This window comes from Sparus aurata, chromosome 9 (assembly GCF_900880675.1).
Source record: "Sparus aurata chromosome 9, fSpaAur1.1, whole genome shotgun sequence".
NCBI lineage: Eukaryota > Metazoa > Chordata > Actinopteri > Spariformes > Sparidae > Sparus > Sparus aurata.
The window spans coordinates 14,278,526-14,299,665 of NC_044195.1; the positions used below are offsets into that span (position 1 = coordinate 14,278,526).

Here is a 21,140-nt window from a genome sequence, read left to right on the forward strand (position 1 = left end):
AAACGGACAGTGGTAATCAAAGTAAAGTTTTGTTGCACCCTATGACAGGGTTAGCCTGACAATCAAATTGGATTGCCCTTTCACTCTCATTAATTGTTTTAATTATTTTAATTTCTCAACAAATAAAAAGTGTGGGCAGTGATTCACATGTGACATTTTGTAGGGACACGTAGTGCTAGGCCGATATTTTTAGGTTACAACCCAATATATGATATATGTATATTGAAATCTCCTGGAAGGGACTTAATAAATGCTAGTAAAGACCATATTCACTTGGCAACCATCCTCCTCTGACATCACACTCATATTCTCATATGATGATAGTGATATATTATCCTTGTATTGCCCAATTCTAAAAGCACATCAAATAAGCTACTCAGATTTTGCAGAATTTACGGCAACTATTTATGAACAAGGGATGCCCCACATACACGGAGTGATCCTGTGTCCTCAGATGCCCTCAGCAAACATGGCTCCACATCACAATGTGCAGCTTCCCTCCTGAGGAACACACCAATACATTTTTTAGAGAAGCTCCCTGCTTTTATTCTCTCACGGTGGCTTTTTTTCATTCCATTATCCCGGCAGAGGACAATATTGCGGCAGTTTAATAACAATAAATAAATTTTCCCCACATGTGAGGGGAGAGGATCCTATAGGTTCTCTCTCTCTCACACACACACATACACACACACACACACACACACACACACACACACACACAAGTACACTCTATAGGCGTCAGTAACTGTGAGTGAGTCACACTCATTAGTCAGTCCAGTTGTGCAGAGATCTCCTCCTCTCTCGACACTCACACATCACTCTCCATCCCTGCGACTACTTTCTGCTGCACCAACACAGAAGTCGGGCATGAAACTTCAGCATCCGATGTCTGGTACCATAGCAACAGAGAACAACCAATAAGGGGGCTCCTCGGGACACGACGAGCCATGGGTCAATAGCATCCTGGTTTCTCTGGATTGTGTGAAATCCAGCGCCAGACTATGGACATTTTCATTTCCCTGCACTATGACCTACTTTATTCCACTGTCCTGGATCTAAAGGTGACTGTTACGTGTTGTTTAAAGAAGGCAGTGGATTTGAAGTCGGGCAAGTCAATCACAAACAGACGCGTCACGTGTCCGTCCGGATCAAATCAGGCTGTTTTCACTGTACTTTGTGACTGCGGGGTTATTATTGCCCCCTTGTGACACAGTCGGAGCGGACCACCACCACCACAGCCTGCCTCGTTCAATCTGCACGTGCCTCTGCGTCACGGCCGTCAGTGCTCGTGTGCCGGGCCGTTTGAGGACACCCGAGCTGGAGCCAGACAGTACACACACCGAGAGAGAAAAAAAACAACAACCCGACACTGCTTCTGATCGACTGTCTAGCGCAGGAACGCAGGCTGTGTGGGAGCTCCAACCCTGCTAATTCAAGCCATAACAGCGACACGTTTTCAAAGGTGAACAGTCTGTGAAAGTGCGATAGCCCCGCGGGTCCCTCCGACACCGAACAGCTTCACACCGACGGCTGTCTTGTTCGTTTCGGCACACTGGTGTCAAAGTCTTGGAGTGGTCGGTCTTGAAGTGTACAGAGACTCCAAGAGCTACCATACAGTCAATATCAGGTGACATGCAGCCAGTTGCCCGCATAGTGGCAGTATTACAGCACAACTTGAGCCTAAAAACAAGAAGCCGGGGATAAGCTGGATCAAGCTAGCTACGAAGAGCTGCATGCCGACCGGAAGTTGAGCTTATTTCGTTTTTGAAAACAAACTACAGTTGAAACCAAAACATGAGCCACTCTCCCCGCACATAACACAACCCACGCAGTTTGTTTTACGTTATTATTTGATATATACAAATACAAATATAAGTATAATCGTTGTGGAGCAGATTAAGTAATACGATGCTGTCTTAGCTACATTTATTATGTAGAAACCGCATTTAAGCACATAGATTTTATTGGAGACTGAAGAAGGGGGACAAAAATAACTCAAATTATATTGTAGGACTATCGTGAAATGTCACAAGGTTGAAAACCCATGCATTTCATTGTATTAATGTTTTCTGATGTTTTACAGAAGTAGGATAAGTCCAGATCCATAAAGGACTGCCAGAATTAGTATGTTGCTGAGATATAGACTACTATTGAGGTTTGGGATAGTTTAAAGGGAATACAATAGACTGGGTATATCCGCTACAGGCCTCGCAAATCTTTCCAAATCTTTCTAGGTTACCTCAGTATACAGTTTATGTGGCATCAGTATTTTGAGCAAGGTTCATCTTAGACTCAGTTGAGGGAATTTGCAGTCTTATAGTACCCTTTTGCATCTTCACAATACAATCCAATAGGTGCTTTAGCAGCGAATGTTTTATTTTGAAAGATTCCTCCGGAACTTCTGAGTTCCACCCGTTGCGCTTCACTCTCAAAGAGAAAAAGGGAAAGCAAATGGATCAGGCGGTAGAAATGGAGAGCAAAAGGACTGGGAGGGTGAGCGAAAATGTTGAACAGACATGGCGTGGCAGCGCAACAATATAAGGGGATCTTAGTTGATCAGAAGGACCTCTCCGGAGAACAAAGTCAAGGCTGAGGAGTCGAGCTAACTGTCTGGAGGATTTTCATCTCGCTTTGCTTTGGTCTTGCCTCGTACTCAGCGCGCACACACAACGTTTGTGTTGGGCATTATCTGCAGAGAGAAGTCTGTGGCTAACAACCCAGTCTGACAGGATAAAAGGTAAAAAAAAAAAAAAAAAAAAAAGAGCCACTTCTGTTAGAGAACAACCACTCGGGACTGTTGTTTGTTTACACCCGTGATTTACACCGTGCTGAAGTTACACAGTCACGTACCTCATCCATTGTTTGGTGGCTAATCTTGCCAGCTTTGTTAACGCGTGCAGACAACACACTTCTGCTGGTGTGTGTGTGTGTGTGCGCGCGCTTGCTTGAACTGGCACGCTGTTACAGTCGTGTCATGGCGCAGCGATATGCATGATTATCTAGCGAAGCATCGTTTGGAGTTGGTATGCTAATGTTAGCTGCTTACATGAAGAATGTGTCAAAGTGCCACATGGGGCTCTGTTGTAACCTACCTGTCAACAGCGACAGGAGCTGCCCGGGCATGCCCTTGGACACAGAGCTCTCGCCACGAGCGGAAAACCAATTTCATAACATATATGCTGAATTAACTTGTCACCTCAGTGATAAGTTAATTACACAACAACCGTAAGTGTCCGTTGTTAGAAGTGTCACATTTTGTCTGTGTCATTTGACTTGCTCACGAGGAAGCTTTGTAAACTACAAACAAAACTTCACCCAGGAAGTTCACAATGTTATAATTTGATTCTATAAATAATATAGTAATTAAATTATTTGCACTCCTAATTCTGGTCATGTCAGGATGTATGGGAAGTCACGTTTCTTCACTATCTACATATTTCTCCTCTGAATAGTTAAAAGTAAATACATAACCTAATCTAGTAATTAGACACTGAACTGTCAGCAGTCTGGTGTCTGAGGCCAGCTTGGACCTGCATGTTGCAGTATTGCTGAATAGCTCTGCTTGTGTTTACAGGTAGCTCAGTATGAGTCGAGATGGGTGGATGAAGAAGAAAGCCAATGCCGGTGGTGACAATGGTTGGGCTGAGAGGGTGAGTGTCTGTCATCTCATCACCAGCCGCAGCAGCATCAATGTATGGCAGGAATCATGCCAGTGTGAGGACATGCCCACAGTGAAAAGGATAGTGAGCTTGATGACTGAGGGAGAAGTGTGACCTTAAAGGGACAGTTCACCCCAAAATCCTAACTTATTATTGCCGCTGTTACCCATAGTGTTTTTATCCCTCACTGTTAATTTGGTGTGAGTGGCAGAGTTTTGGACATATAAGCCACAGAGATGTCAGCCTTTGCTTATATATATATATATATATATATATATATATATATATAATATATATATATATATAATATATATATATATAATACATATATACATATATATATATATATATATATATATATATATATATATATATTATATATATATATATTATATATCACCTCTCCTGTACTATTCTGTATCATCATATCTCTCTCTCTATCTCTATCTCTCTATCTCTATCTCTATCTATATCTATATCTCTATCCGTGTCTGTGGTGTCTCCTCTCTCCATCTCTGTGTATGTGTCATCTATCTATCTAGAGAGAAGATATAGATATATAATAGTATTATATACACTATATGTACACACACACACACACACATACATACATAATGGAACTAGATGACATTCGGCTTGCAGCGCTCAAAGTACCCCAAAAATATTGCTCACAGCGAGGTCATCTCGAGTAACCATGCCATGATTTTCTGGAAAGAGACGTTACTGTTGAGTGCCATCTAGTTCCATTATATTCGAGAGATGGCAGGCATCTCTACGGCAGAACATGCAAGAGGAAAATATGTAGTGTTGATTTAAGGGTGAAATGTCCCATGGTTGTTGCCCATTACAAACCAAAATAAAAGTAGTATCAACATACAGTCTTATCATGAGAGAAGGCATTGTAATATCTCGCTAACAAACAGAGTCTTAGTATATGTTTTTTTTCTTCTTTCTTTTTTTTTTCTTAAGTATTTTTTTGGCCTTTTATGGTTTTATTGATAGTACAGCTGAAGAGGGTGACAGGAAACAGGGAGAGAGAGAGGGGGAGTGACACGCAGCAAAGGGACCCAGGCCGGGAGTCGAACCCGGGGCGCTGCAGTCTTAGTATATGTAATGTTTATAAATGCATCATGGCCCAACATCAATTTTAGGGAGATTTTATCATGTAAACGTCAAGAATACTTGCAGAAAAGGTGCATATTTCAAGAATGTCATTTGTTATAAACAAATTCCCTGATTGGTCTGTTCAGCACTGAGTTTCTGTTGTGAATAATTTTCTAACACCTTGTCCTGTCATTGCTCTCCTCCTTGTTTGCAGGGCGGCTACATGGCTGCCAAAGTGTCTAAGCTGGATGAGCAGTTTAAACTCGATGCCCCCAGAGAGAAACAGAAGGATGGTTCATGCTCCAGCATTTTCAGTGGAGTGTCCATCTACGTCAATGGATACACAGGTAACATCATGCTGTATGTCACATAGCACCCTTTAATAAGTTTGTTTGCTGCCTCACACATCGTGTTGGTCCAGTTTGAAGAACTGAATGGTAATGCAAATCTGCTCCAAGAATGTTGCAGACATTTACCTGTATTTCATTTTCTGTCACCCAAAATTATAACTTCATTTTCAAAATATTCTGTAAAACTGTAGCTGCACAGAACCATGTTATGATACTCTAACCATTTTGTAATAAATTTAACAATATAATCCATGTTGATGTTTGTTGTCATGGACATACAGATCATGGCATTATTTGGATAATACCAGGGGAAAAAAACTTCTTTCAGGTCACGGTTCATGTTATTATTGGATCTTTTTCATTTTACTCAAACATAGTTGCAACTATCAAGCTACACAGTTGAGCTGCAATTAATGATTATTTGTTAATTATCAGTTAATCTGTACATTTTTTTCATGATTAATCAATTATCATTTATTCTTTAACATGTCAAAAAAATGCTCCAGGCAATTACTCAGAGACCACAGTGACACATTCGCATGGCTTCTTTTGTCCCGCCAGCAGTCCAGCAACCAAAGACTCTTCATTTACCATCATAAATGACCAAGAAAACCAGCAAGTCTTTACCTTTAAAAAGCTCCAACCACCAAATGTCTTGCTTTTTTGCTTGCGATGAATCGATTATCAAAATAGTTGAGTCAGCCTATCCACACAACTTAAATGTTACTGTAAAATGTAGTAAAACAACTCAAACTGATGTCATCTTTTTATCGTCATTTTGGTTTACGGTTTCATTTTTGGCCTGTTTGTGAGCAGAGCCCAGCGCAGATGAGCTACGCAGGCTGATGATGCTGCACGGCGGCCAGTTCCATGTCTACTACTCTCGCTCCAAGACCACCCACATCATCGCCAATAACTTACCCAACAGTAAAATTAAGGAGCTCAAAGGGGAGAAGGTCATCAGGCCAGAGTGGATCACTGACAGGTCTGTTCAAGTAGGAGTTGATCATGTTATGCTAATTTGATATGATAAAAATGTAATCTCAAAGAAATTCCTGTGTCATTTGTCTGAAAACAGTATCAAGGCTGGGCATCTCCTGCCTTACCTGCAGTACCAGCTGTATGCTAAACACAAAGGCCCACTCTTCCCGGGCATGACTCTGCGTCAGACTTCAGAGATCGCAGGACCCAGCCAGGCAAGCGTCCATTATAAGCTTCATCTGCCACCGTGCAGCCTTCAGCCCTCTGTCCTCAACCATGAGCAGTCTTCATCATCCAGCTGTCAGAATAACTCCGTCCCTCCCCCCCGCAACTGTCGACTTCACCAAGGCAACATCCAACCTCAGTCCAACCAGCACAACTCTGCAGCCCACTCCGTTATCCCTCAACCAAGGTTCTCAGATCCTAGGCACGGAGATCCTTTACACACCTTCCCCTACCCCAAAAAACACCTGCACAAACCTCCACAGTCTACTCTTCAAACACCTCATCCCAGTCTCCATTACCAGAGAGCAGGCCAACCACAACCTCAGATCAGCGCTTCTTGCAGCAGTGCCCAGGTCGGCTGCAAGGAAGCTGAATCAAAAATGTGAGTACCCGACTTTTTTCCCTTCATTTAAATAAGAACATTTTTCACACACAATGAGAACATGTGGTTACATTAATTATCATTGAATAAAACTTCATTATCTTGCAGAAACGGATTAATGCAGACCTCATTGGACGTGATGAGCCATTCAAAAATGAATGAAATACAAGAGTGTGGCAAAGATCCTCTCTCACAGGTGGTGAATGAAGCACCCCTGACCAACGGACACGCTCACCTTGTTAATGGTGCCTTAAAGCTAGAGGAACTGTCCCCTTTTACACACAGATCCTCTGTTGACAAGGAGCTGCCTGAAAGCAGAGTCAAGATTTCAGAAGACAAGCCTCAGAATCCTCACACCAAACATGACCCGTACGAGTTTCCCCACAGTCCTCCAAAGCAATCCGACCAGTCTCCCGTCTCTCCAGAGCATTCCAGCTCACAAGGAGCCAGTGGGCAGAGACCTCCACCTCCTACCTACCAGGAGGCAATAAAAGCCACCGAAAACCACTTAAAACAGCTCCAGCCATCCTGTCAAGTCAATTCAGATCCTGAAAAGACTCCTCTTTCACCTGCCTCTCGCCCTCTTTCACATGCTCCTATTCGGCTCAATGGAAGTCACCATAATGCCTTTTCATTTGACACATCCTCACTCAACACGAGCGACGTAACAACCAAACCTGACCCTCCCACTGAGAAGTCATCACCATCTAAGTCTTCAGCTCAGCTGCTGGCACAGACAGGTGGTTTGATCTCTGAGTTCTACTCTCACTCACGGTTACACCAGATCTCCACATGGAGGTCTGGCTTTTCTGAGTATGTCAACGAACTACATAGCAAACGGAAAGCAGCAGGGGCAAACTCTTTCTGTGGAAAAGAGCGACTGAGGAAATCTGTGGCCCAGCACTCTGCATACAGGCAAGGTAGGAAAGGAAAGGTTGCTTTGTTGCTTTTACCACTAACACCCAGGCTGCATGTAAATCTTTTTTGTGAAAGCAGGATGTATTTGGCTGTCATGGTGGTTTAAATTCTGACAGAAATTAGTTGAGTGTGTCTACAGTGAAATGAAAAAACGCTGAAGAAAAACTAAATGTGTCATAGCCCCAGTATTCACTTGTGTCAAATGTGTAGCTTCTCTCAGTAAAACTGAAAAAATAAGCCTTATGTCCTTTCCTAAACACTTTAATATGTTTTTGTGAAAACATTTGTCTGATGATCTGTTTTGTGTTTGGCTGTTCAGGTACGTCAGCAAGTATTAAATCCTGTATTCTTCATGTGGACATGGACTGCTTCTTTGTGTCAGTGGGTATCCGACATCGACCGGACCTAAAAGGTAAGGCACCTTTTTGTCAGTGAATGGTGTTAATATGTAGTGATCACAATTATTGTCTCATTGATCCATTCAGTTCTACTGGTTGAGTCGATGCTCTTCTTGCAGGGAAGCCTGTAGCTGTGACCAGTAACCGTGGAGAGGGCACAGTGCCTCGGAGAGCTGGGGCCAACCCTCAGCTGGAGCAGCAGTACTACCAGAGGAAATATGCTAAACCTCAACCTGGTGAGATTCTCATACCCAATCTGTTTGTCATGGAGCTTACTGGCCTTTACTCAGCGTTTTCTTTTTCGTATCTTACTTTATTGTAATATTCTTGTTCTGCCTCTCAGAAAGGGCAGAAGAGGATTTCTACAGAACTCCTTCACAAGAGAGTCCTGACTCCCACACCAACGGAGTGGACCAGGATGCTGCTATTCTTTCAATGGCAGAGATTGCATCCTGCAGTTATGAGGCGAGGTAAGGACACACTTTCTTTTTTACACTTTAATTTTACTAGATCCTTTTTAGCACAGAAAGTTCATTCATAATTTTTATGCAAGTATGCAACAGTGAGGATGAGGACGGGAAAGCTACCCACCATGTTCTTGTTTTTTCCATCTTGTAAATGTGTTAGTCATTTTTCAGTCTTTCCATCTCTTGAATCTCGTGATCTCTTGATAATTGATAAGTCTGATACAACATACAACACCAGTTGTCCGATAAGCACCAATATAAAACCCTTTTTTTGACAGAACATAATGCAAAAGACATTGAGTTAACACATCATTTTAAAAAGAGTTAACTTTGTCGGTGCACTGCACATTTTTGATTATTGTTAAACTGCTTTGTTTATATCTTTGTCATAAATGTTTGAAAACAAAATATCTATATACGTGTTGCCCAAAAATTGAGTATCATTCAGGTTCTAATCCGTATTTTGGACTAACCACAATATTAATAAATCGGTTCTATCTTACAGACAGGCAGGCGTGAGAAATGGGATGTTTTTTGGCAAAGCAAAACAGTTGTGTCCAGCGCTGCAGTCTGTCCCTTATGATTTTGAGGCCTATAAAGAGGTGGCTCTCACCATGTATGAGACTCTTGCAAGGTAAGAACTCTCTGGTCAGTTATTCATTTTCCTTAACTGCAAAATGACCTAAATCACACTTTCTGTCTTTTATTGTTTGTTCTTTGCAGTTACACCCATGACATTGAGGCTCTGAGTTGTGATGAAGTGTTGATAGACGGTTCTGCTTTGATAGTGGAGTTGGGCGTCAGCCCAGCAGATCTGGCCAGTGCGATCAGAGCAGACATCAAGGAAAAGACGGGATGCTGTGCTTCAGTGGGCATGGGTGAGTCTTGTACTGTAAAATAGATCAAGACGGTGTTTGTGTTTTACAGACTCAAACTGACCATGTCATCTGTTCAGGCTCCAACATCCTGTTGGCTCGGCTAGCAACCCGTAAGGCCAAACCAGACGGGCAGTACTTCTTGAAGTCTGAAGAAGTAGATGATTTCATCAGGGACCTGCCAGTGACCAGCCTGCCAGGTAGATACAGCACCATCTGCTGGTCATAGCATTCAGTCTGCAGTCTATAAGTGTTCTCGTGGTGGCTATTTGATCAGTTGTTGTTACTTCCTCTAGGTGTTGGGCCTGTTATGGGCAGAAAGCTAGCTGCTATGGGTGTGAGGTCATGTGGGGACCTCCAACAGGTGTCTCTGTCTCAACTGCAAAAGAAGTTTGGACCCCGGACCGGACAGACCCTGTTCCGCTTCTGCAGGGGGCTCGATGACCGGCCCGTCCGCTATGAGAAGGAAAGGAAGTCTGTCTCAGCTGAGATGAACTACAACATCCGCTTCACAAGGGTTAGAACTACTTCCTTTCACTTGAGCTATTTTTTCTGTCTCATCTCTGCATTTCCCACCTATCTGTCTAACATTCATGTCCCCCTTCCTCTGTGACCAGGTCGACGAGGCAGAGTGTTTCCTAACTAACTTATCCATGGAGGTGCAGAAACGTCTAAAGGAGGCAGGACTGCGGGGTCGGAGAGTTACCCTGAAGATGATGGTTCGCAAGATTGGAGCTCCACTGGAGCCAGCTAAATATGGCGGTCATGGGATATGTGATAACCTAGCCAGGTAAGAAAAAGGCTGTCTTCTCTGTACATTATGAGTGACTGATAATGTGGTCATTCTATGGCTCATCCATGTCTTTGTCACAGCATAATTCTTTCCTGTATCTTTCTCTGTCAGGACTGTGATGCTCGCTGAAGCCACTGACAATGGTCAACTGATTGCCACCGCCGTCATCAAGCTGTTCCATGCCATGAAGTTGCAGGTTCAGGACCTGAGAGGCATCGGCATTCAGGTTCAGCTCCTCGAAGGAAATCACTCCAGCTGCAAGGACACCGCAGGCACCCGGATGCGCTCCATCAAGGAGATGCTGGTGGATCAGGGATCAAGCGCGAGATCAAGCAACAAAGGTTTGTGTGAAGCCCTGTACAGTTTATAGTCTTTATTGTCATCTGTGAAATGGATTGAGTTTTAGATCCGTGTTACAGATGCTGCTGTCAACAACACGCATCAAGAAAAGACTTCCTCAATGATCGCTCCATCGTCTGGCCCCTCTCCACATCCTCTGTCCCCTCCTGAGCCAGTGCCAGGGACAAGCAGAGACCAGCAGGCCTGCAGACAAACTCCCAAAAACTCTCGAGCACGTCTTAACTTGAGTATTGAGGTTCCCTCCCCATCACAGGTGAGGTGCTGAAGGAGATGTCTGAGTGATTAAACAGCTACTGATAAAACGATACGTTTTTTCTCATTAAGTTGTGCCTTTTTTTATATATATATTTATATATAAGGTGGATCGTTCTGTGTTGGAGGCCTTGCCTGCAGATCTGAGAGAACAAGTGGAGCAGTCGTGGATGAATAAAAATGGGAAACTAAACAACCATCGGTCACCCAGTCCACAACCCGCCGCTCCTCCTCCACAGCCTCCCGCTCTGAAGTCTCGTCCAATCTCCCCACCTTGTCCTCCTACCTCCGCTCCTGCATTCTACACTCCACCTGTTGGCACGTTGGTTCTGCAGATCCCAAACCAACCCGACAGTCATGGGATTGTACTGGAGCTACCAAACTTCTCACAGGTTAGGACACAACCATTTGAGATTGTGATACATTTCACATACGTGATACCGTTGCCTCAATTTGACAACACGATGGAATAGAAAAATCAAATAACATAATTTTTGTTATTACATTTTTGAATTATTTTTAAGTTGTCATCTTCTATAACATGGTTGGAGAGCTGGATGGATCTGTTTTTACACATAGAAATAGCAGGAGAAAGTTTATAGAAGTTGCTCAACATCCTCCTGGAACCAAATTTTTCATTGGCAATCTGTTGTTTTGTCAAATGTCCACACTGTGATTTAACTGCTGGAAAGGCAAACCTTTGTTTTTTTTTTTATTTATTTATTATATATTTATTATTTACAACGCTGATTTCATAGGGACTGGACGTTCAGCTTCACTTAGTCTCTCTGCTATCTGACTGCAGGTTGATCCGGACGTGTTTGCTGCCCTTCCCAAAGAGCTCCAGGAAGAACTGAAGTCTGCCTACAACGGCGTAACGAATGTCCAGCCCCAGGCGAAAATGTGTATGTCCCAAATTATGATTTATGTAGTTGCATGGAGTATGTAGTTGGACTGCATTTTGCTTTTTTCTACCATTTGAAAACTTTTTTCAGAATACTGTTCCTTCAACAGAGTGGTCTAGCAGTAAGCAAACAGCACCATAAAATCATATTCGTATAACAACCATAGCAAAAGTCTTTGGCTCAAACACTATCATAGTTGTTTGGAAAAAACAAGAAGATTCATATAAAGGCAATCATCGAATGAACATGCATAATGTGTATGAGTGATTTAAGTGATTTATTAAAAAACCTCTATAGGAATATGAAAAAACCTTTGGCATGCATAATGTATTAATCTGATGGTATTCCTCTTCGGTTTCTCAGCAGTGGAGCATAAGAATCCTCTGTTGCAGCTAAAACAGTCCGGAGTCGGAATTGGCCTTGGTCGGGTGAAGAGGCGATACAAGAGAAAAAATGCAGTGAGCCCTGTTAAAAAAGGTCCTTCCCCTATGAAGAGGCATCCAACGACAACCAGCCTAGCCAAAACCCTACCACCTCCTATGAAATCCAGGGAATCAGTGAATGTAGTAAAGGTGAGCATTGCGGCTGGGCGATAAATCTTCAAAATCGGTTAATTCGAGTTTGTGGTTTAGGACGATTTAAAAAAATTATAAAATCGATTTTCTCTTTAACTTGCTCCGCCACCACTCCCCATGGGTTCTCGTAGTTCATAGTGGGCTCTGCCCTCCCCCCGCATTGACCTTGCACAGAGAAACAAACACAACAACATGCATCAAGCCAAGAGTTCGTTCCTAAAAAGGCACTGTCTCGTTATTAGCTTGGTTTTGTGGTGTCGGACCTCGACAAACCACTGTCCGCTACGAAGATTGTTTAAAGGCTGTTGCAACTAAAGACAGTGGACCGACATATTTATTTCAGCATCTCAAACAGACGCATGTATCAGAGTGGGACACTTGTTGTTCACTACTTGAAGACTGTGGCAGCCCACAAATACCCACTATAGAGCAGCCAACATTAGCGGAATCATTTAATCAATGTGTCCTGTATGAGAAGTAAGCGGCCCGGTGGACAGTTTTTACGGATGCAGTAACATTGCATATCGTTAAAGATATGGTGCCTGTATATACAGTGGAAAAGCCGGAGGTTCATCCACATTCTGAAATTGTTCGACCCCCCAGGTTTGTGCTACAAAGCCACAACGGGGCATGATGTCTCAAGCCAGAGGAAGCAGACAGGCTCGTCTTCCTGGCCAAAAATGTGTAAAACAGACCGCAAGCACACCTCATGTCCTGTACGTCTACCAACGTAAACGATGTTTACTATGCAGTGCATGCAGATGTTTAATTTAGTTTATCTTCAGGGATATAAAATACTTTTTGTAAACACAAGGCACCTTTTGCAAAAAAGTATTTAATGAAAGTTATGTTAACACTTTATCAATACCAATATGGAAACTGATCTGTTTTTATAATAGCAAGCAATCTGACATGTTAATTTTATGTTTACAAAAGCATTTTATCAAAAAGGGACACATTCTTTTCAAAAGGATGCACTTTTATTTTTTTTTTCAAGTGAGTTTGAATGTGCACTGTTTACAATGGCAGGGCAAATTTGTTTAAAATAAAAGCATTAAAATAACTGCATTGCTTTTGATAATTTCTTTGTAATTTGGGGTTTGTTCTTGCGAAGGAAAAACAATTGATTAAAATCGTAAATCGAGTTTGGTGTGAAAAAATCGGTTTCAATTGTTAGGCCATATCGCCCAACCCTAGTGAGCATATTAACAGTTTCACACATGAAGCTGAAGGTCTGTTTTGTGTGGTGTCAGTTAATTCATCTTCCAACTCACGGCTGTTTCTCTTTTCCCAGACTGAATATGGACCCTCCACATCAACCTCAAAACCGGACATCCCAGAGTCCAAATCCATTCCTCGCCCGGCTCCAGCATTGGCCGGCGCCTACGACCTGACGGACATTAAAACACTCCTACGGGAGTGGGTCACCACCATGACAGGTATACAGAGAAAGAATGTGCTCTCTCACAGCGCCAGCTCATGCAGTTACCCATGTCGTTTGTAAGGCTGCAAAAATGCATTGTTTTCACTTTTACCTTTTTGATAGACCCCATGGAGGAGGACATCCTGCAGGTGGTGAAATACTGCACTGAACTGATTGACTATAAAGATCTGGAGAAGTTGGATTTGATTGTAAAATATATGAAAAGGTAAGTGCTGCGCGGGTGATCCACAGTTAATTCCTCTACCACCCCTGCTTTCTTTATTGTTGAAATGTATTCCTCACCTTGCTTGTTTAACCCTTCTGTGCAGACTCATGCAACAGTCGGTGGAGTCTGTTTGGAGTATGGCGTTTGACTTCATCCTAGACAACGTGCAGGTGGTTGTGCAGCAGACGTATGGTAGCACCCTGAAGATAACATAAAGACGGAGGGGTAGTGTTTACCCGGTGTGTCACACCACCACTTTTTGTTTTGCTACTTTCACAAACTTGTGACTAAATGATGCTTCTCCTCCTTCTCAACTGTGACCACACTGCAGCGTCTGCCAGTTTATTCTCAGTGATCTCCTGAGACACAAATTATTGACTTCTCACACCTCTCACAGAACATTATTTTCAGTACTTGCTCTTTAAAGGTCAAGTAACACTTAACTTAAATGCAGGAAATGTTTAGAATCTACTCGCCGAAAACCCAGATGGGTGATAATCGTAGCAGCTTTTTGGAAAATTCATTGTTTTTCATATGGAGTTCTTTTCTAAATAATTCTAAGACTCGTTTTCAAATGTCCGTGAAATTTTATATAAAGATTTTTGCAGGCAGTGCTTAGCTTTTTCTTATACGTCCAGTTAAGACGCCCAGCCTTTAAAGATTTAAAATTTCCCTCCTGGTGAGCGTTTACCATCTGATAAAGCAGTTGGAGTCCCGTACGTGTTCCTATGGTTTGAATAATGTTACAGGCACATTTCAAAGTTTATTTTTTTTCATGTATGCAGTTAAATCAGTCTAGGTTTTGAATAATGGCAGTGGTGAACACAATCATGTTCAGACTGATTTTAGAATCAGTTAGTGCTGTAGCACTCCTCAGACATCAGACTTGGTAGGAATAAAAGTGTACGGCTCATCACTGTCTCTTTGGTGCTCCATTCCACCTGTGAAATTTCTAGAAACTGCTTTGTCACAAAAAAAAAAAGCAAAACAAAACATACTCTGCTGCATACAGTAGTATCTTTTTTCTTGTCTCTCGCAAAAAAGTGCCAAACTCGTATTAAAGTGTGTAAATAATGTTTTTAAAGACACTTGTTCAAAGTTTTAAAAGAAAAGATGAACGCGGAGGGTTTACCTCTCGTATTGTTTACACGTAGTGAATTCTTAGTAACTGTCTCTAAATTGTAAATTTTCTCACTCTTTTAATTGTTTGTAAGTGTTCAAAAGTGGAAATCAGAAGCTGGCCAAAGCACTTCATATGAGGTTTACTGTTGATTCTCAGTAGCACTTGTTGGAACGATGTTAGAGGGGGTTATGGTGATCAATTAGTAGCCTATGCATATCTATTTTTCACTAACAAGATGTCCTTCAATATGATGTAACATGTCATAAGTCTTTGTATCTGGAGTAAATCTTGGCTTTCTACTGTGTTTCCAGCTAGTTTTACAAATCTTATTGTTGAAAATTAAGCAGTCAGAACCCATCGGCCATCATCTGATGATGATTTAGCCCCGGAGGACAACAGCCAGTGTTTTGTGGCTTCAGGTGTAGCCAGCGGATATCTGGATAACAGAGTACAGAGACAATACTTCTTTTGTCATGCAGTGTACAACATTTTTTGTTGAAGGATGACTAATCTATAAACAGATATCTGCATGAATCATTGCAGCTGATAAAAAGAATTGAGTTTAGAAGACAAGCCGATGGGCTCTGACGTTGCATTTCGGCCATCTTTTGCTCACCACACAAACTGTTCACCTGCATGCAACTAAAGCTCACCCAAACATGATTGGTCAATAATAATTGGACCACAAACAGAAGCCAGAACGCTTGAGATAACAAAATGTCCTAGAAACAGATACCTGCATTCACATTCAGGTATCTGTTAATAGAGATTGCCAGATTTTTTTCAACTTGGAAACCCATCACACGTATTTGTGTATTTACGCTGAAGACATTTGTATGACTCTTGGCTACATCATTGTATTTCTGTGAATGTAACCATTATGACTGGCGATTTGACGTACTTGGCAGACGCATCTGGCCGGCTAGCTTGTGCTCCATGCAGGACATTGTGTGGGTGGTTGAAAACTTTGTTGAAAACTTTGTTGAAAACAGTTTCTCTATATGCAAACCAAATCAATCTGTCCTTTTTTAACTTGTTGAAATGAATGTAATTCAGAATGTGCAAGTCTCCACTCACTTGAAGATGTTTGCTTCTCTCTCCACCTCTCATATCTTGCCAGAAGTTAAAATTGGCCAGTCTTGACTTCTCTTAACTGGCTTGTGCCTGAAGACCTGAAGCTGTGAACTTGTTTGTAAGTTTTCTAAAACTTGGTAATAAACTGTAAACTCTGTATTAACTCACTTGTCTTTGTCACTTTTTAAAGCTACAGACTGACATGAAGAAGGGTGTCAAATCAAGTAAACTTTGGTTGGGTAGGAAAGTAGTATTCAATACTTTGATACTCAAAACTTCACTATCAACATACATTTTTTTTTGGTTGTTGCTGTCTTTTTTATTATGTTTGCAGTGTGCTTGCAAGCATGAAATCCACAAATGTGCAAAAACACTCAAATATTGTATATTTGTTTCAATAAATATACAGTGGGATCAACAACCCTTATATACACAGCCACAGTGAGTTTCCTGACAATTGTGTACATGTTGATATTTAATATCTTTTAAATCCAAACAAATCTGCTATGAAAGTTATATTAATATTGACTTTTTTGTGTCGGTATGTATCATACTTGTGTTTGAGATTATGTTAAAAAAGGGATATTGTAACCATATCATCAGGTTGAATTCACTCGTTTCTCTTTTTATTTTATTGCTGTTTCTTTTTTCCTTTATTGACAAAACAAGAAGACACAAAAGTCGTCATGGCAGTAGTCTGTTCGACGTCAGCGGGCCTTCTCTGACGTAACATCCGGTACAGCCGTTTGCATTTCGCGCACGAACTAAAGTGTCGGCGAGCACCTGCCGAAACACCAGGTAACCTTATCCTTTCATATCAGTGTTTATTAATTAGCATGCTTTCATTTTAATACCACACAACATCGATGTTTGTCATGATATGATCGATTATGTGTACTTGTCCGTGCGAGTCTGACCGGTTGTGAAACTCACAGGGCTAATGTTAGCTAGCTTAGCATGCTAGCATAAGCTTTAGCATTGTCTATCTGGATCTTTAGTTGATTACAGGCAGAAGGTCGTGCTACATTTCGTTATGGAGTCATTGTAGTGTATGAGTTTGCTGCACAAGGCGCGAAAAGACGTGTCGGAACAAATAAATAACGGCAGCAAAGTGTGTCGTCGCAGTTGGGCTAACGCTAGCTACCAACCAGTGAAAATAAAGGCGTGCCCAGTTACCATGGCTTTGTCTCAGACGCTGCCCTGTGTGACAGTTCTCGATGTCATGTTTTTCCTTCAATGACTCGTCAGTAAGCTTACTTGCACACTTGGTCACTCACACAACTGGTGATCAAGTTGCCGTGTTGCACGTCTTTGGGCAGTTGGCAACCACGCATTTCATAAAGATCTCACTTGCATTGTGCCACCCCATTTTTCAGGTACACCTAGCTAGAACTTATGTAGGCTAAAACGACAACCCTGCAATAAAACCGACATTCGTGTTAATGTTAGTGGTCAGTTTTTGTTGAAACTGTCTTACTGGTGTTAATATTTTGTACTCCCCATTTGTAATGGATTAAGCCAGAGGTAACTTGGAGACATTCTTCACTGTAACACAACACATGCAACAACATCACAAACTATTGCCTTCCCAAATTGCCATAACGTTGAGTCACCCCCCAGGAAAGCCCCTGCAAAGGCTTGACTTATTTATGGCCTTAATGATTTGATGCTAGGCTGCTTCATTAAACTGCAATCATTTCAGCTGGGTGCACTGGCCAACTTTGCACTTTACATTGGTGAAAAATCATTCAAATGTTTTAATGTTCTCTCTGATGTCGGTGTTATCATTGTGTCATTGTTCTGCCAGTTTCTAAGACAACTGGTGTCTTATCTGCTGTCACGTCTCAGCTTACATGAGCTGTCCCTTACCTCCTCAGATTCAAAGAAAGTCTCACACTCAGCTGGCAGCCATGGCCAACCAATCGATAGATATCATAACGAAGGTTCTGGAGCAGTCAGCCAAGCTGGTGGAGGAGAAGGTGGATGCACAGCTGAGCAAACTGAACGAAATGGATGAGGATGATTTGGAAAGACTGAAGGAGAGACGATTAGAAGCACTCAAAAAAGCCCAGAAACAGAAGCAGGTATGTGGGAAGATTTTTGAAAAAAAGATTATGAAGTCAGAAAAGATTGCAGGTCAGTGCTTGTTGTTTTATTGTTTTGTTGTTTTACAAAAGCATTCCTTCACAGTGGTGGATGGTGGTTTTCAGCTGTTTATTCGCAGTGCCCTTATGAAATTCAATGTTTTATTGTTTTAGAAATAAATGATAAGAATAGCAGCCAAGACAGGGGGGTTATGGAGATGGATCTTTAGTTTAGTTAAAATGTTAAAAAAAGAGAGACTGGTTGTTCTTACTGTATGTTCTCATTGAGATTCATTTTCTGCTATTCATCATATTTCTGATTCTTTTTTTTTTTTTTAAAGGAGTGGTTGTCTAAAGGCCACGGAGAGTACAGAGAAATCTCAAGCGAGAAAGACTTTTTCGGTGAGGTCAAGGACAGCAAGAATGTGGTCTGCCACTTCTACAGAAACTCCACCTTCAGGTAAGTCTCCACAGCTTGGATTTATTCAGGTCTAGAAAAGACCCTGAGTGACAGAGCAACAGGTGTCTGATTGAAAGGTGTAATTTAGCACCACCAGCTAAAGAGAATAGTTGATTAAGTCAGTCAAAGAACAATAACCTGCAACAGTACTGATGACCAGTTAATAGTTTCTGTGATCAAGCACGTTGAATTTCAACTTGGAACTGTGAACTTTTTCACATTCTGCACTAAACTGCACAGCGCTTTCATTTAGATAATGGTCCTATTTCACATGTTGTTTTTAATATTCTTTTTTTTATGTTATTGTCCACTTTCTATTTAACCTACTTGACTTGGAGTACTTTGTTGGGAATTTCAAGTTTATTGATTTCATTATTTGAAGTAAAATCTTAACTCTTTATCAAGCAAACAAGCAAATTCAACTCTGGCTATTTGTAGTGGTAATTTGTTGTGTCACAATTTCCATATGAAATGATAGATTTAAATAAAATAACCAGTAAGCATATTCAGGGTGTCAGTGCGGTACCTCACTAAAGTTTGAACTCTCATACAGTTTAATTGCTTTTTTTTTTTGCTACAGTATGTCACCTCAGGCTACTCAAATTGTTGTTCTGTCCTCCTCATATAGATGTAAGATCCTCGACAAACACTTGGCCATCTTGGCAAAGAAGCACGTTGAGACCAAGTTCATCAAACTGAACGTGGAAAAGGCTCCATTTCTGACAGAGAGGCTGCGGATCAAGGTTATCCCTACGCTGGCTCTGCTATTAGATGGAAAAACAAAGGACTATGTGGTGGGATTCTCTGACCTGGGAAACACAGACGAGTTTCCCACAGAGATGCTCGAATGGAGACTCGGCTGTGCAGATGTTATTAACTACAGGTGAGACATAATGAACATACAGCTACAGAATCACAGTACTTGCAATCACAGTACACAATGTCAATTCAGCCTGATTTTAACATAATTTTTTCCCCCTCTTCTAGCGGTAAGCTGATGGAACCTCCTACAATGTCGCAGAGAACGAGCACAAAGTTCACAAAGGTGGAGAAGAAAACCATCAGAGGGCGAGGCTACGACTCAGATTCTGATTCTGAGGATGACTGAAGAACACAGTCATGTGGTTTTCTCTCTCAGGGCTACCTCGTTTAATCAAAGTCTAGCAGACAGCCCGCTTTTCATTTTTGTTCTCCTCCTGTCTCAGTGACTTACCCTTTCATTACAGATTTCCATATTTTAATGTTCCATATCAAAAATCCAAAAACGTAGTCTGAGCCTTATTTAAAGAATATTCTGCCATGTGTCATGAGCCACCAATCATATATCATCGAGCTCTTAACTTGATTAAAATCTTGTTGATTCTGTCTCCGTGTTAGTTAAACCCTCAAAACGTTGCCTTGAATTACACTTGTGTTCATTTTGGTCGCTCTGTTTATTTCATGCATTTCCTTGTGACCCTGTGAGTCTGTTGTGCGAACAGAAAACATGATGCATGAATGCCAAGATCACGATTTTGCATCAGAATACATTTTTACATTACATTTCCTTGTAGCAAAAGTTTGACTTGACTAATACAGAGTTAATAAAAAGAAGAAAAACATGTGTCCTCCTCTGATTTTGTATTGCTCTTATCTAAAGTTGGGTGAAAAACACTAGAATCTAAAAATTCCCATACTGCAACACAATGTTTCTTTATTAGACTCCTTTTGGAGTGCCTCTTCAGTTTTGGATTCAGGCTTGTATCACATTAACTCAAAAATAAATTGACATGAATGACATTGCTCACAGGTCTCACATACACACAGTTGTCTTGACTTGTCGTGGTTGATTAGAGCTCTGCCCAGATTAAAGATGGCTGGGGCTCTTCTGATAATCCACCCTTTTCACTGCAGACATTTTGACTTGTCAAAGCAGGAAGAGCACAAGTGTGACAAGTAGCATCAACAATCCATCCATTCCATTAGGTGTTCCAGTAAGCCAAGTTAATCAGTGAGCATGTACAATACCAGAGCCCTAGAACAAGCGCAACTAAATGGAATGCAGCCATCATCAATGCCTTGAAAATTGAGAGAGGTAACCAAACTCTGTGTATCCTTAATAATAGTGTTACGCTGTTCCACATTGACAAGATACAAAAAACAATTTCTTTTCCTAGGATGGAGATGAAATGAGCCACCCTACTCTCCCTCTGATTGGGCAGTTCTTGTTGCCTTCGCTCCTTGGGTTGGATAAGTTAAATCATGAGGAGGGATGATTGTTTTTTAATCCTGTTCCTGTGGCCCCCCACTGCCCTGCATGCTTAATAGGTTTCCCTGCCCCAACACATGATTCTAATGATCAGTTCGCTCATCAAGCTCTGCTTAAGTCTGATAACGCCCCCTCATTTGAATTTAATAAGCAAACTTTTAGTTTTAAACTAAAAGTTTTCTGATTTCATGTTCACTTACAGTAATGCATTGGCTGCCCTACAGCTGTAGGTGTAAACCTGCTGGCTGGCCAGAG

General features: G+C 41.5%; 2 protein-coding genes across 5 annotated transcripts; both read left to right on the forward strand.

The window, feature by feature from the left end:
* The first annotated feature begins 864 nt into the window (after positions 1–864).
* On the forward strand, positions 865–16,256 carry rev1 (REV1 DNA directed polymerase). Of its 4 annotated transcripts, none has more exons than XM_030427735.1 (22): positions 865–1,064; positions 3,578–3,653; positions 4,981–5,113; positions 5,933–6,101; positions 6,195–6,704; positions 6,813–7,624; positions 7,942–8,034; positions 8,140–8,256; positions 8,364–8,490; positions 8,993–9,121; positions 9,211–9,365; positions 9,443–9,562; positions 9,659–9,879; positions 9,980–10,152; positions 10,267–10,496; positions 10,575–10,768; positions 10,875–11,159; positions 11,573–11,672; positions 12,036–12,244; positions 13,542–13,686; positions 13,794–13,896; positions 14,000–16,256. In XM_030427735.1, exons 2-22 carry the CDS (start codon positions 3,588–3,590, stop codon positions 14,109–14,111), a joined length of 4,203 nt encoding a protein of 1,400 aa, XP_030283595.1. In that variant the 5' UTR covers positions 865–1,064; positions 3,578–3,587; the 3' UTR covers positions 14,112–16,256. The 4 variants fall into 4 exon arrangements, with proteins under 4 accessions (XP_030283595.1, XP_030283594.1, XP_030283596.1 ...); XM_030427734.1 differs by lacking the exon at positions 865–1,064 and adding an exon at positions 1,101–1,465; XM_030427736.1 differs by lacking the exon at positions 865–1,064 and adding an exon at positions 2,076–2,740 and having other exon boundaries at positions 12,039–12,244.
* Positions 16,257–16,745: 489 nt separating this feature from the next.
* txndc9 (thioredoxin domain containing 9) lies at positions 16,746–20,238 on the forward strand. The gene is made up of 5 exons (XM_030427738.1): positions 16,746–16,891; positions 17,971–18,177; positions 18,519–18,637; positions 19,266–19,520; positions 19,625–20,238. Exons 2-5 carry the CDS (start codon positions 18,004–18,006, stop codon positions 19,743–19,745), a joined length of 669 nt encoding a protein of 222 aa, XP_030283598.1. The 5' UTR covers positions 16,746–16,891; positions 17,971–18,003; the 3' UTR covers positions 19,746–20,238.
* Positions 20,239–21,140: the final 902 nt, after the last annotated feature.

Coding starts and splice junctions, on each gene's coding strand:
- rev1 (XM_030427735.1), top strand. CDS start 3,588: ATGAGTCGAGATGGGTGGATGAAGAAGAAAGCCAATGCCGGTGGTGAC. Junction 8,257..8,363: donor ATATGCTAAACCTCAACCTG/GTGAGATTCTCA, acceptor TCTGCCTCTCAG/AAAGGGCAGAAGAGGATTTC. Junction 10,769..10,874: donor AGGTTCCCTCCCCATCACAG/GTGAGGTGCTGA, acceptor TTTATATATAAG/GTGGATCGTTCTGTGTTGGA.
- txndc9 (XM_030427738.1), top strand. CDS start 18,004: ATGGCCAACCAATCGATAGATATCATAACGAAGGTTCTGGAGCAGTCA. Junction 18,178..18,518: donor AAGCCCAGAAACAGAAGCAG/GTATGTGGGAAG, acceptor TTTTTTTTAAAG/GAGTGGTTGTCTAAAGGCCA. Junction 18,638..19,265: donor TACAGAAACTCCACCTTCAG/GTAAGTCTCCAC, acceptor CTCCTCATATAG/ATGTAAGATCCTCGACAAAC.